General features: G+C 40.6%; 1 protein-coding gene across 3 annotated transcripts in view; it reads left to right on the top strand.

Moving 5' to 3' along the window:
- The first annotated feature begins 9,457 nt into the window (after nt 1–9,457).
- The window catches only part of AGL (amylo-alpha-1,6-glucosidase and 4-alpha-glucanotransferase), a 35,410-nt gene continuing 29,854 nt past the window's right edge, over nt 9,458–15,013 (top strand). Inside the window, exons 1-5 of one of the 3 annotated variants that reach the window (XM_082052914.1) lie at nt 9,458–9,731; nt 10,163–10,312; nt 12,780–12,990; nt 13,892–14,058; nt 14,510–14,713. In XM_082052914.1, the coding sequence (XP_081909040.1) occupies nt 10,231–10,312; nt 12,780–12,990; nt 13,892–14,058; nt 14,510–14,713 (664 nt within the window). In that variant the 5' untranslated portion in view covers nt 9,458–9,731; nt 10,163–10,230. Of the gene's footprint in view, nt 9,732–9,892; nt 10,070–10,162; nt 10,313–12,779; nt 12,991–13,891; nt 14,059–14,509; nt 14,714–15,013 lie in introns of those variants that run through there. The other 2 variants (XM_082052912.1, XM_082052913.1) reach the window with 2 other exon arrangements.

Genomic DNA, 15,013 nt, shown 5'->3' with positions numbered 1-15,013 from the left:
TACTGGGAGATTGTCCTTGTAAAAGCTTGCAGAACTCATCTGCGTGGCCAGTCGTGTTCCTGAAGGTGTTTGCAAAATCAGGCTTTTCTTATCAAGAAAGCAAATAAGTACTGGCTCTAAGTGGGTTTTGCTGGCAGAAACTGCGGTTACTTCCACAGGCTTCTCAGAGTTGTGTTTTTCTCTTATTCCAAGTCCTCAATGGCTCGTAAATCAAAGTAGCACAAAAAAAGGCAAATATTTAATAGTGTCCTCCCATATAATAGAAACATGATGTTTGTGTTAACAAACACTTTGACTGGAGGGCTCTGGTAATTGAGTTGCTTATTAACAAGTCTGAGCAGTTCTAGTCATCCCAATGCTATTAATTTAGTCATATTTTATTGAAAAGCACTAGGTATTAAAATCTAGCAGGCTTACAAATGCTCTGTTAGCGTTCTACTGTTTTCTCAGTTTTTATAAAGGCAACATTAACCTTAGAGTTACTCTGCAATAGCATATTGTAAGATATATTTAATTTGAAAAACCATAATGAACTATTTTGCCTAGTCAGACAAATTATTTGACTGTTACACTTGTATTATCTTGCTTGTGCAAGTCACTGGGAAGCTGATATCTCACTAAGTGTACAGCACCTGAGGAAAGATCATGCATAATCAATAGCTTAAAATTAAATACAGATATTTCCCCTTAGCTGGAGGGGGGGAACATCAGTTTGCAACAGCTGTTCATAAAGTCCCCAAAATATGAGAGAGTTTGATAAAATCATAAGCCCAAATACATACATGCTTCTTTAAGTGCTTGTGTGTCTCTAATTAGTTTATGCTCATTAAAAACGCCTTCCTTGCAGATACATTATTAGTATGACAAATACTAACATAAATACATTTATAGTATGAAAACTCTGGTGACCACAGTGACCAATATTCTTCACAATACTTAGGTTCATAACTTGCACAGGTTATAATGGAATTAATATCCAAATATTTTTAAGATCTTATTTTAGGGTCTTGGCTCATGGGCAAGATGAGGTGTATACTTCTGAAACGCTGTTATAAATATATTAATATACGGAAGTAATTTCCTCATAAAGACCCACAAGAAGGGATGGAAATGCAAGCTACAGTCCTGTTGGAAACTGAAGTCAATGTTTAAGAGAAAAAAAGAAAACATTTATCTGTGAAAGGTAAACCAGATAAGGGAGGGAATACTGTTTTGCTTCACATTTTATAGCTTTGCTTATTTTAGAAGGTATTGGCTGTTGCCAAAGAGCTACAGAACAAGAAAACTGGGGGGGAGGGAGGGGGAAGAAAACCCCTGTCTCTCCCAGGAAAACAAAATTACTTTGTAGCTACTAAGTACAAGTACTCATATTCCTCCTGCACATGCAAGCACCAATCTGTCTGGAAGGACACAGTTTGCAAACATACTCGTATCCTTAATAAAAAACCCAACAACGACAAAAAAACAATAATACTCAATAGTTCTACAGCTTTAATGAAAATATTTCTGTGAAAGAGTACTGCATGCTAATTTGTTAAGTGTCAATATCCAATATGTATCAAAGAAATAAAATGCATTAGGATATATGAACTATAAAAAGTCTGCAGATGCATCTTATTTGTAAGGTGTACTGCAATTATAGTTGTTAGTGTGGTCATAATAATTCTGTATGTATTGCAAAGCAGAAGTTTCTAGCTTAACCAAATGATCAGAGATATAGAGGGCTCGTGGTTGTTTTTTAATCTTCCTGCAAGCCTGAGGAGAGATAAAGTTGTGTAACCAACTATTGAACTATGTCAGAGGATGACAATGTCAAGTGGCAAATGAACATTATCTAACATGAAAAGAAGCTGATGACTTTTTTTGCATAGTTTGTTACAGGATCTCAAGGAACTAAGTGTCAGCTTGTTATTTTGAAAGCACCAGGACTTTCATAAGGGAGACTTCACACTGAGTATATAAAGGGGAATTTCTGTTGCTTAAGAACTGAGGAAACAATTAAGTAGAATATATATAATTTTGGAAATTAAATATTGTGCTGTCCAAGGCATATAATGGTATTTTTCAAGCCAAACATAATATAAAAAACAATAAGCCATTGAAGCTAGGTCTGAAGAGAACCCATGTTGTTACATGGTTCCTTGTAATTAAATTTCCTCTTAGGTATTAAGCTAACTATAGAGCAAAAACTGTGTTATTTTAGAAGGTCAGCCCTTGCCCAAGTTTCATATATGTGTTCACTAAGCAAATGGTTTCTTTATGCTACTAGCAACATTATCACAGTGAAATATTGCTTGAGTTCAAATGCTTGATGTGCAAAAAGACTGAATACCTATCAGATTGTTTTGATGATGGATAACTTGGATCTAAGAAGTTTTTGTTACCTCTGTTTTCATATATTCACATGTGTTTGAAAAAGGGCATTTAGATTCTGTCGAATACATGCAGGATACTGGTCTTCCTGTGAAGAGAACAGTTCTGACACCTGTATTTATTCATCTCCCTCTTGTGTATCCCACATTTACAAGACTAGACTTCAGCATTTTTCAAGCTTTTCAGCATTATTATCTTACTAAATATGTATTAGGAAATAATAATAATATTATCTTAGGAAGACTTTTTTCCTACCAAAGTAATATGAGTATGCTTTTTTCCTCCAAAGAAGGAGGAATCCTGACCATCTAAAAGGAAATAAAAGATGATAAAAGTCACAATGTAGGATGTCATATTTTTCCCATAATTAATTAATTATTTTCCCTTGAGCTTTGGCACTGTTTCATACTAATTTGTTTTATCAACTGACTTAGTCTTAACCTACAAACTAGATAAATGTATTCCACTGACTTGCAGAAATATCCTTTTTATGTCTGCTTCTCTTTTGTCTATATTCCCCTTTACTAATCAGCCTTTTTTACTTTCACTGTTTTTAAACTTTATGTCACACATAAAAATTCACACTTGGAAATGTATTTATACAATGCTTGTTTACCCAGAGGTATTTTAAAATAAAAAAGCATTTTACGGCTTTCAGTCAATTGCACTAACTAGCCACCTGGTGGCAGTAGCCACTAAGTAAAATAAGGTTTTCCGCTCTTGACTACATAGAAACCCGCTTGTTTTTGTATCTCTATTCTGACACATCAGTAGCTGAACTACCCCCACAATTCCTTGCTTAACTGAAAAGAAAGAATTTAATTTGGTTCCCTGATATGATCTGAGCCATGCCTGTGTAGGTGCTATGATGCAATGACAACCTGCCACTTTTCTGAAAGAGGCTCCACTTAATTCAGTGCACAGCACAATTAAATCAATGGTTAAAGGACTGCGGTAAAATAATTTTACCGACTTCAAGGGATGTGGGACATTGCTTTATCTGATGCAAACTACTAAAAGTACTGAATTATTAACTTTGAGTTTTCTATATTTTTCATAATTTCTGTGGTGCTTTTAAAAATTATTAATTTTATTATATCAGCAAGGCGTGATGAGATGCTATTATTCCATTTCACGGGGAGCAAAGAGCTTGCTGGCAAAAGCATTGACCTGTAAATGCTTCAGGTTAAGGCACTTTAAACCTGATTACACAATTCATAATGTAGAGCTACAAGATTAATTCAAATCTCATACAGTGCCTTTCTGCGTGCCGATCAGTTTCTTTGGCAGCCAATCTCAATTCCACCTCTGCTCCACAGCTTTTTTCCTTCTAACTTTCCTTCAGACTAGGAACTGATTTTCCCACTCTTTTCCATCTCGGAGGTCCTTTCACAAACAACCCACTTCCAGTTTTTCACCTTCTTCTCAGCAGCTCTCCATTTGTCTCCTTCATGCCTTACAACTGCATTCTTTGTTCAGACTGTGGAGTTTGAGATTGCTCTGAGCTCAAGCACAAGCAATGGTTCTGTAGGGGTGATCCATGATGTGCAATGCTGTTGGTTAGAGCAACATGCTGGTTAGTACATGCTCAGTACCCCTGTGTAGGAGCTGTATGGTGATGTTTGTGTGTGCTTGGTAGGAATGCTTGTGGGGATTTTAGCTCTTACTTTAGCAAGTCTCACCTAAATGCTTGCAGAGACTTCCAAAAGCTAATAAACTGATCAGGCTATAACAGAGCTGGTAAAAGGCATATCCAACATAGGAGAGTTTCAAAAAGAGATTAGATGGTTTCATACCAGCTTTCAAGTGCTATAAGCAGCAATCCTCACTTGATGAGCACAGTGAGGTGTAAAGTGACTCGGTCCAGGGATGGTGTGGAAAGCTGCCTCTTGCAGAGCCAGGTTAGTATATCATCTGTGCAAGTTGGTACCTCCAAGGAAGTTCCAGACTTTGGGGGAACCTACTGCACAGCACCTGCAGCGACCCAGCAAATATGTCACTGACACACTCAGAGGCAAAATATCAATACTGCACTACTGTATGAGACAGCAATTCATCCTCCAACAAGAATTCAGCTGGAATGGAGAGCCAGCAGGTTGCACAGAGGTAAGATACTCTAAAGAACTACGCAGCAGCACTTTGCCCCAGCATACAGCAGTAATTCCTGCGTCCTGTGAGTTCCCCTGGCAGCTGCTGCCCAGTTATGGGCAAGCTACTTCTGAGCAGCACTCCTAAGCTCAAGTTCATGGCTAGCCAGAAGATCTGATAATATGAATAAGACAAACATTAAGTAAGGACTTGGAATTTCTGGTAGCAGCCTTTGGTAATAATTCAACTGTAAATTATTTCTATATGGCAAAATATTTGTCAGTCTGAATTTTAGGTTTGAAGCATTCTAGTGCAAACCACCCTTGCAAGATCTTTCTGCTCACGTTTAACTTGGTGGTAGAATATAAAAACTGGTTGAGAAGAGGTCTGGGACTGAAAGTGATTTGTCAGTAAGAAATAAGGTTTGTTTCGAGGCATGAAGATGAGGAAAATATGAAAATTATCTTTTAAAACAAATGTTTGTTGTAGTCACACATTTGGTGACATCTGCAACATACCACAGCGTGGCAGACTCTTTAAATCACTACGGCCCACAGACCTCAGTATTAGCTTTCAGATAACCTCAGGCTGTGTGGGACTAGTACATAGTTATTTCTTTGCTTAAAAATCAGATGCCAATTTTATATAACAGACACAGGTCCACTCAGTTATTTATCATTTGAGCTTAAAGAGCTGTCTAGATAAGATTTAAGGATTATTTTAATGGACCGGTAAAACATCCATGGTATTCTCACTATAGTTTGATACAGTAGAAAGAAGAACAATTTACAGGAAGATAAAAGTGCTGGTAGTGATTCAGCAAACTGGTACAATATGTTCTCCTTGTAAAACAAAATTTGGCCCAGTATGTGTGAATTTATTTTACACTTAGCTAAGTTGAATGGTATGAGAATAACATTCAGTGGCTTCATTTAAATTTTTGTTTGCCAAGTTACCACATTTGCAGAAGATTATTTATATCAAGTTAATGTGATGCTGTTAGCTAACGCACAGTTAAATGTATCTTAAGCAACTACGAGAAAAGCTACATGTAACTATAATAAAATTTAGACTACTTTAAAGATAAATGCATTGAGTTCTACAATTTTCTATAAAAATTAACAGCAGTCTAACTTGATACATAAGTTAAAGCAGAGAGCATTGATTATTTGAGGCCACACAGTAAAAGAATGGCTGAGCTGCGTTTAAAAACAAACCATAAATGTTTCTGCCATCCAAAAATTCATGATGACACCAGGTTCATCTTTGAAAGGTCAAACAACACTGCCAAGAAATTAGAGGAAAGGGCGTTTACGTGTTCAGTAAGAACAAACTGCATAGGCTAGTGTCTTAGCCTCTCTATCTCATTTGATTTCTTATTTATACAGACATTTTTATTCTAGCCTACTATTTATTCCCTGCCTATGAGGCTATTGCAATCTGTTTAGCTATTTAGAAGATATTAAAAAAAAAAATAGGCTGCAGGTGATTACTTCCATGTTCTGACCAATATTTTCTCTCAATACTGGATTCTAATGTCCAAGGCCATATGGAAATGTCTGCTGGGCACATAATGTGCCTAAGAACAGCACTTGTTTTCAGCCACTGCACAGCAAAGATCTAACTCACAGAAAAAAAACTGCAGTCTAATCAAACTGCAGACATAGAGTTTTAAAGAAAAGCAGCTTTCTTTCAAAATCAGGTTTGCATTTCTGGATGAGATCTCCCCATTAGAAGACAAAAGCTTGACAGAAGATTCAACATCTCTGAAGCTTCCTATTGTTTGAACAATAGCACAGTGTTAATTCATGAATTTACAGGTCATGAGTGTGGGGCATTGAGAAAAAACTGTGCTATCACTTTAAATTTTACGGTCTCATATCTCCTGCATACAGGCCAAAGGAATCTGCCTATAATTTTAGTTAGAAGTTCAGTTAAGTTCTCTCTGTGCTAGTTGGCTTCTGTTGTTGTCATTGGGAGCTATTGTTCTACTACTAAAAAAAAAAAATAGTATTGTCATTGTAAGTTTTCTAAGTTACTACACATAACCTTTACAACAGACATAAGCAACATGACGTGTGATCTGACACCCGGTGAACATGCTCTCCAGAGTGTATTGAGGCCACTGCCAGGATGAGTGTTGTGTAATCCTGTGTTGCAAAAGAGAAGGTCGGAAGGGAGACAGTACTAGGACAATGTTTGTAAAAGGACTGAAGAATTCTGGTGTTAATTTATTTGAAAATGCTGGAAAATTACTTCCTGATAATGACTTTGATATGGTATCCACTCTTATATTGATCTTTTCCTGCTGTGGTATATCATATCACACACAGAAAGACTGCAAACTGAGGATAAAATGGCACTGTGAAATCCACCACTTAGATGCCAGTGCAGCAAATGCCGTGTGTGATTGCTGTTGGCCATGTCCTACACAATATCTGCAACGCTAAATGGTAGCACTTGTGCACTGATGTTTTGCCCATGGGGTTCCCACATACAGAACACCTGCTCAATTTGCGTCTGCTAAATTAACACAGGCCCCAAGTCTGTAAGGGATGTGCCAGTGTAAAGGTGATGTTAATGGAGGAAGGATAATAGCAGTCTGCTCTGCTGTCCTGATTAAAATTAATCAAGGGACCTGCTATATTCATTCAGTATGTTTATAATAGTGGGTTTTTTTATATTGAATTGAAGGCAAATGAAGTGATACTGTTCTAATTAGTAAGTGATTTAGTAGTAGTTAAGGAGCTTGTTTGCTGTGTAGTTGATCAAGTCCTTCATTTCCACTGTTAACATCTGTTTTAGCTACAGTCACAAGTGTTGGTCAAAATAACTGCTTCAGGATTTGGAATGAGGAGGTTGTACACTAGTTTGGGTCCTAATGATTTTTGTCTTGAGAAACTTAAAAATCCTTGTTCATAAATGTGGATACATTTCAAAACCTGTCTGAATGCATAGTATAGTGAAGCTGTGGCAGTACAAACCTAGTAATCAGAATTGGCTGAGTGTCCCTATCAAATAGGGAAAACCAGTTACATTTTAAAACTTAGTAGTAGTGGTAAAATTGCCTTCAGTAATACCTGTTTGGTATTTTCTTGCTTTTCACAGCATGTGGTTTGGGGTAGCTATTTATGCAAAGGACTTGGCTACATAGGTGTTATTTCCTCATGGCATAAGCAGCTTATGAAATTTCTAAATCACACCCCATTTGCAGTCTGTGACAGGACAACAGCAAACCTGGGGGAAGAGGCGAGACTCTGGCAGACTGATTGCAAAGTCACTTCAGGATACCAAAGCGTGCTGAGGACTATAGCAAAGAGATGGTCCAGATCTTTCAATGATGTGTCTGTTGGTTTCGTTCCTATGATTGTCATGCTGTGGGAGCTTCTTGTATTTTCCATTCCTATGTTGTATCTCCTTTACTAGGACATGTCCTATTCAGAGGAAACAGACAGCATGTCAGGAGAGCTGGGCCTCTGCTAAGTGCGAGTCTGTCCTGTATACAAAGCACGCAGGCCAGCGAGCTGAGTAAGGAATGAGTAGTTCAGGAAAGACAAGGAAGAGAGGACAATCCTGCTGGGCACCCAAGAAATATCTGTGTAAAATAATCCAGATTGGAAGTATCATATTTGAACCACATCTGAATGAGTCTCACTGAAGTTAATGTTAGTGAGCTGCACAAACACACAGGAGGCTTTTACTAGGAATTTTTCGCCAGTCTATCTAGGGATCCTGATATTTTCAGGGGGCATAAAAGTTGACATATTTACTTACACCAACAGAAAAACATTTCTCAACAATACAAAAAACCACTAAGTGTAATGAGGAACAAACAGATTTATTAAAATGTTCAGAGGGAGGAGAGGATGAAGGAGGAAGGAAAAAAAAATAGCTACCGAAAGATTGCAAGCTCAGTTTGAAATGGGTGGAAATGTTTCCATGAATATCAAGGCCTTTGCGCTGCCCTTGAGTTTATCAGAATTGGATGAACACATTGCAGTAAGACAATGTTATAAGCTTATGTATGGAATGACTGGAAATAAAGCCTAAATAGTTTTGCAGACTCCTCCCAGTTCCACAAAATATACCACCTTTGAAAATAAACAAAAATAATAAACATTATAACATAGTGACTGTAAATTGAGAAGTACAGGGTTGTTTTTTTTTTGACGTAGTTCTAGGCCATAAAAATAGAGTGACCTTCCAGAGCTGGAAGGCTGACCTTTACAGTGGGGTGCAGTTCATGATTTCAGGGGTGAGAGGCCTGGAGCAACTGTCCCAGGCATTCTGCAGTGTAAAGCAATGGTAAGGGCTGTCTGGTGACAGCGATTCAGATGACAGCGTGCTTCAAATGAATGGGGGTGGTGTTTGGGTTTTGTTTGGGGTTTGTTTGTTTTAAGCCACCTTGCCTCTTGGTCAAAGACAGGTCCCCTGAGCTTGTAGCCTTGTCCACGCACTATATATAGCACTTAAGCCCGGCTGGCATCATGTTTGTTCTGCAGCGCAGCCCATGGGGCAGGAGCCGCTGCCTGGCGCCGGGTGCCCCGCTGGCCCCTGTGCCCGCGGAGCGGCGTCCCCATCGCGCCAAGAGCGGCTGGGCCCGCAGGCCTCAGCCGGGCTGTCCAGGCAGCCCTTAGTCCCGTTTTCCTCAGCGGAATGGCCGGTAAATCACACGGAGCTCTAGTTCCAGGTGCCTGGTTCCCTCAGGGGCGGCCTCTCGTGCCGGCACGCACAAGCCGTGTGTAAAGGCGCTGGTGGGTTCTATAGCAAAGGCAGGAAATAAGACACCCCCGCCCTGCGCTCCCCGAAAGCCGGGGTGTCCGGGGCCCGGACTCGGGGCTCGCTCAGCGCCGCTACAGCGCCGGGGACAGCGGTGGTTTCCGAGGCGACAGCTCCCTCAGGGGGCGCTTCCCGGGGCGGGGCGTGCCCGGCAGGGGCGGGGCGGGGCAGGCCCATCCTGGCCCGGGCGGGCCCTGCGCTCTCGCGGGAGCTGAGCAGACGCCGCCCGTCTCCGTGCGCGGCCGCGGCGGAACCAATAAAGTTTGTTTCAGATAAAAGCAAGAAAAGGGGAGTTAAAGAGCGGTGCCGCCGAGTGGCTCGCGGCTGCTGGCGAGTGCGTGGCTGCCCGCCTGCCTGGTCGGCCCAGCGCGGGGCTGCCGCAGCAGGCGAGGACAGACAGGCTGCTCCAGCCCCCGCCCCGGCTGCGCTCGGCCTCGGCAGTTGTCACCGTCCGCGGGCAGCTGCGCCTCCGCCGCTCTCCGGGCCCGCTTGTGAGTATGGTGGGGCGGCTGAGACGGGCAGCGCTCCCCGCAGAGGCAGGGCGGTGTTGAGGGGCCTGGCGGTGACTCCCGGCAGCGCCGGGGCGAGCGGGAGAGTGACAGGTGTCAGGCTCCCCCCCCCCGGGGCGGCTCGGGCCGGGGGCACCTCCGCCGCTCTGGCTGCGGGCCGGGTCGCGCTGTGGGACGGGGAGCTGCTCCGGGTGCTGCTCCAGGGTGCTGCCGGCGGCGGTCCCCGGCCGGGGGAGGGCCGGGCGCCTCCTGACAGCTGCCTCGAACCCGTGTCCCCGCTCTGCAGCGCCTCGTCTCTCTCCCCTGGGGCTGCGGAACATGTAAGCGAGACCGGCGGCTTGAGGCGTTCCGAGCGGCCGCCGTCTGCGGGTGTCCCCGCTGACCTGTGGGTTTTTGTCTGTTCCTCACGGCAGGGCTCGCTTCTCCCTCCCCGAAGTGAGTCTCCTGGCGCGGGAGCAGCGCCGGGCCGGCGGCCGCAGCCATGCCGAGCGGTAAGGAGACGCGGCTGCTGCACCTCGGCGAGATGGAGAAGCTGGACAAGACCCTCTTCAGGCTGGAACAAGGTGGGTTCGGGGCGGCGGCCTCCTCGGCCTCCTGCTCCTCGGCGAGGAACCCTCGGGGCCGGCTGAGAGGGAATGTCCGGGAGCTTGCCACCCTCTTCGGCTAGCGGTGGAAAGGGAGCTCAGCCTGCCGTGGTGGTCGTTTGTTTGTTTGTTTATTTTAATTTATTTTTCTTGTTTCAGTGTTTAATAACTTCTGACATGCTTGCTTCGACTGCAGAGCTCTATAGGCTCCAGTTGCAGTTTGGTCTGACAGATAAAACCCTTGAGAAATGGAGGGCAGATGGGCTGGGAGCCATCAGTCTGCATGGGAACAAAGTGCCAAGCGATTTTTAGGCCCTTTCCTTTTATAACCTGTCCTCATAAGTCAAGCTCTCTAGTATTTATCTGCAATGTGTTATGCAGCACCCTATCTTTAATGTTATTATTTTGAGATGTATCAGTAACATTTTGAAAACTCTGAGATAATGTTTTAGAATACGGTATCTTTAGCTCCTCCTGAAGCTTATCTTGCCTGTCAGATTTCTTGTAGCTGTGCTATGTTAGTATTCTGGCTGCATGTTTTTGAGAGTTTGACATTATTTCTATTTGAAAGTGTTCTTCAGTTTATTTGCCAAAAAAAAAAAAAAAGACAACAAACCCAGACTACTAATTGGTCCACTATTATGCTGCTCAGCAAATTCAGGCCATAAAACTAAAGCCACTGTCTTTAGAAACCATTTTGAATGATACAACAATTTTTATTACTCATGAAATTTCACGGGTCTTATTACTTTTTGCTACTGATCTAGGAACCTAATATCAAAGTACTTTGGTAGAGGAACAAGGTTTTGATTTTTGAGAAAAAGAATTATCTTCAACTATATTGATTTCAATTTTTTCTGACAATGTAATCTAAGAAAATGTCACTAGTGAACAAGTGCAGAGTTGACCCTAACCTCCTTTTATAACTTATCCTTCCAGTTGTGTACATTTTATTGGAAGGAGTCACACAGAAATGTGTGGCTATCAAACATTTAAAGTGCCTCTGTTGGTAACAGTCTCTGAGAGGGCATAGCTAATTTTGAGCACAGCATTCCTGTTGTCAGTATAACTGTTACAGGAAATAAGATATCAATGGCATATATCCCTGTGCTCTAATTTTAGTAATCCCTGTAATGTCAGGATGCTGCTGAGGAGAGTGTACTTAACCTTCCAAAAGTGTTGATTTTTGATAAAAGTTGTGTTGTTTTTTTGTTTTGGTTTCAGTCAAATGAGCTTCAGTTTACCAGACAGACATCCATACCCTAAAAGCAATGCTTTATATAGTGGTGTTTGGTGCAGTGGTGATTATATTAATAAGACAAACTCTGAGCTCGGTGAGACTTGCATTTAAATGTACTCAGATATTGAATTCTGCTATTAGAGTCCCCATGATTCTACTTAATAAGCAAGTGGCTTTTTTTCAGCTTAAGATACTGGAACTTGTCATTGTTCAGTTTTTTTTCACACTTTAATTATCTGTTTTTTAATAGTTTTCTCTTTTTACAAATATTCAGGTTTCTTTTACTCCAAATTTTGTGGACTGCTAGGGCCAGCGGGCATCTCACCACAGATAACTACATGACTGGCATGTAATTTAGTAAAAGTTATTGTGCAAACACTTACACCTGTTTTGGTCACTTGAAAGGACCCTGTAATTAGCCATGCACATGATGGTGGCCCTCATATATGCAAGTAGAAACCTATTTTGAAACCTGTTGACTAAACTGAATTTTTCATATCCAGCTGAACAGACTTCAGTATGGTTTCAGGTCCTAATATTTCAACTTAATTTTGTTCTCATTATCATGGGTATCTTAAGCCTAAATGCTGTTCTTTCTATGTGCATGCGACCTGCAGCACATATACAAAACTCCTTTGGTTTGTTGAGCTTTCTGAAAGTTTAACAATTTGTTTGTTCATTGTAGATTACACACAAGTACATTTCATTTTACAGTTAAAAGCGTAAGGAATGTAGCATTGTTTAGTGAACTCTCAATGGAGAATGAAGGGATTTGAAATATTTCCTGTTTTGAAATGTATTTCTGTATTTTCCAGATTTTTCATGGGTCTGTTTAATATATACACTTGGTAAACCTAAATACTTTAATAGTACATAATCCAAAATCTGCATAAAATTGTATGTAGTGTGATGATCCTGGTGCTTTGCTGTGTTTTATTTAAAGACTCTTATATAGCAAAGAGGAACAAATTGGAAAGGAGTTGAATAGTACCACGTAAGTAAAGGAAAACTATATGTAAAGTGTGCAAAGAAAAATGTTAGTAAAGTAGGGAGAGATGATGCCATAGAAATACACCATTCTGCTCAAACTCTTGGTGGATATGTTGATGCACTTTCTTCTTAACACAATATCAAAATATGGTTTGTAATTACAGAATAGAAATATCTAGTTCTTCTGATAACGTGATTTTATCTTTCTTCCTTGAGGTTTCGAGCTACAGTTCCGCTTGGGCCCAACTCTTCAAGGCAAACCCGTTACTGTGTACACAAATTATCCAGCTTCTGGAGAAGTATTTGATCGCCACAAGTTCAGGACGCTGTCATGGCACAATCCCACAGGAAAAGAAGATGACTCTGATAAATACTGCAAGCTGGATCTCCAGATTTCTGGATCATACCAGTACTATTTCAGTCTTGGGTAAGTGAAATTCTATACTTGCAGCCAAGTGCAGTCTGTCCCTTGGTTTACATTTTAACCCGAAGAAATCACTGTGAAGAATAAACACACTTTTTCCAGGCATTTTTTCAAATTGTTACCGTGGGGCCTATCTGAACCTGCTAATGAAAGACAGTAGCTGTGATGGTTGTTTAATACTTTCTGATGCAAAAAATATTCTGGAGAATATCCAGGACAAAGTTGGTCAGTTTTCTGTGAATGCTGGAAAGGCAAGCCATTTTTACAAGTTGAAGTCATCAGCATCCTGAGTATCTGAATGATTAATTTCTACTTTCTTCATCAACTTTGGAGATTGCTTTCTGTCTTTCTAGCACAGAAGTTCTGTCATTCTTTACTTCACATTTTTTACTTCCTCCTTTGCTTCAACAGAAGTGCAAGAAGTGAGTGCCAGTACCTGGATTGACTGTAGTGTGGTATTCCGAGTTTCAGGAAGATCTGTGGTTAAATTCCCTTAGGCTTTAAAGGGCACTTAGCTCAGGTCTCTTCTGGAGGAGGGTGCTCCAAATGGAGGTGTTTGTATAAAAGATGGGGAGTCATGCTTGCTTTCTTGCTTTCCATATCCTAAGAGGAACCAGTACTCTGTCTCAGAAAATAACAAAAGTATCTCACTTTTGCAGAGCATTTAAAGCTCTGTATCCCAGTTATATTCTTGTAAGTCTGGTAGAGATGATGCCTAAGAGGTGAGCATCTCTTCAGAGTCTCCTAATTTCTTCAGGTGTCCTGCTGTCCTGTTCCCCACCTCCCCCCAACTGCTGTACTGGGCTACTGTGTTCTTGAAAGAGGTGTGTTTGTTCGATTCTCTTTCTGAAACTGAATGGTACATTGGGTGTTTACTATACCAATGAAAATTATTTTTTCCTAGGAATGAAAAAAGTGGTGGAGGTTACATAGTTGTGGATCCTATTTTGCGTGTTGGAGCCGATAATCATGTGTTACCTTTGGATTGTGTTACACTCCAGACATTCCTTGCTAAGTGTCTGGGACCGTTTCATGAATGGGAAGACAGGCTTAAAGTTGCAAAAGAAACAGGTAATGCCAACACACATAAAAAGGGATGTACGTTTTTGCCTTATCATCAAAAAACAAAGTTACACTAAAGAGCTTCAGTGTAAACAGCTCATTTGTTCTTCAGTTTGTAAACTAAATATCTTCCACTAGATTAAATTTAGTGAACAGATTAAGTTAGTCAAACTATTAAAATATTTGCAGAGGTGCAAAAATACAGGGATTTCCTAATACAGGAAACCACTTCTGTTCTATGGCTTTGACTTCAGATAGACTTGGACGTTTGTAGAACTGACAGTGTAGTGTGATTTTTATATATATATATATATATATATATATATATATATATTTATTTATTTTTTTTTTCCTAAAGCTTGTGTTATGTAGAATTTCAAGGGGGAAATTCAGATTAATTTACACTGGTTATTTCAAACACTAGCTTTAAGTACTAAATAAATGGCTTCTTATTACCTAGGTTACAACATGATTCATTTTACACCACTGCAGAAGCTTGGACTGTCTCGATCGTGTTATTCGTTGGCTGATCAGTTAGAAGTAAATCCGGAATTTTCAAGCCGTGATAAAAAGTGCACTTGGAGTGATATAGGAGCGCTTGTGGAAAAAATGAAAAATGAATGGAATATGCTTTGTATCACAGATGTTGTCTACAATCATACTGGTATGATTTTTGTGTGTATTAATTACCAGATTGGTCCCATGATTATATTTAATTATTTCCCTTAACTTTTCCCTCTTGAACCCATCTTTTAGTAGCTGCTTTAAGCAACTTAGTTGTCTTTGCCTTTGAATTTCTCAAATCTTGGACAGCTCTTTACAATTATAACTGATGTGTTTCCATAACAGATGTAAAAGAATTTGGTATTATTACTGAGTGAATAGAGCCAGTCTTAGAATTAATGAACTGTGCATGTGTCTATTTTTTTATAATATGCTTATTTTTATGATCTGCAGTGTGCAG

The sequence above is a fragment of the Streptopelia decaocto genome (assembly GCF_964273445.1).
Source record: "Streptopelia decaocto genome assembly, chromosome: 5".
In the NCBI taxonomy this organism is placed as follows: domain Eukaryota; kingdom Metazoa; phylum Chordata; class Aves; order Columbiformes; family Columbidae; genus Streptopelia; species Streptopelia decaocto.
This window is presented reverse-complemented; position numbering and strand designations above follow the sequence as displayed.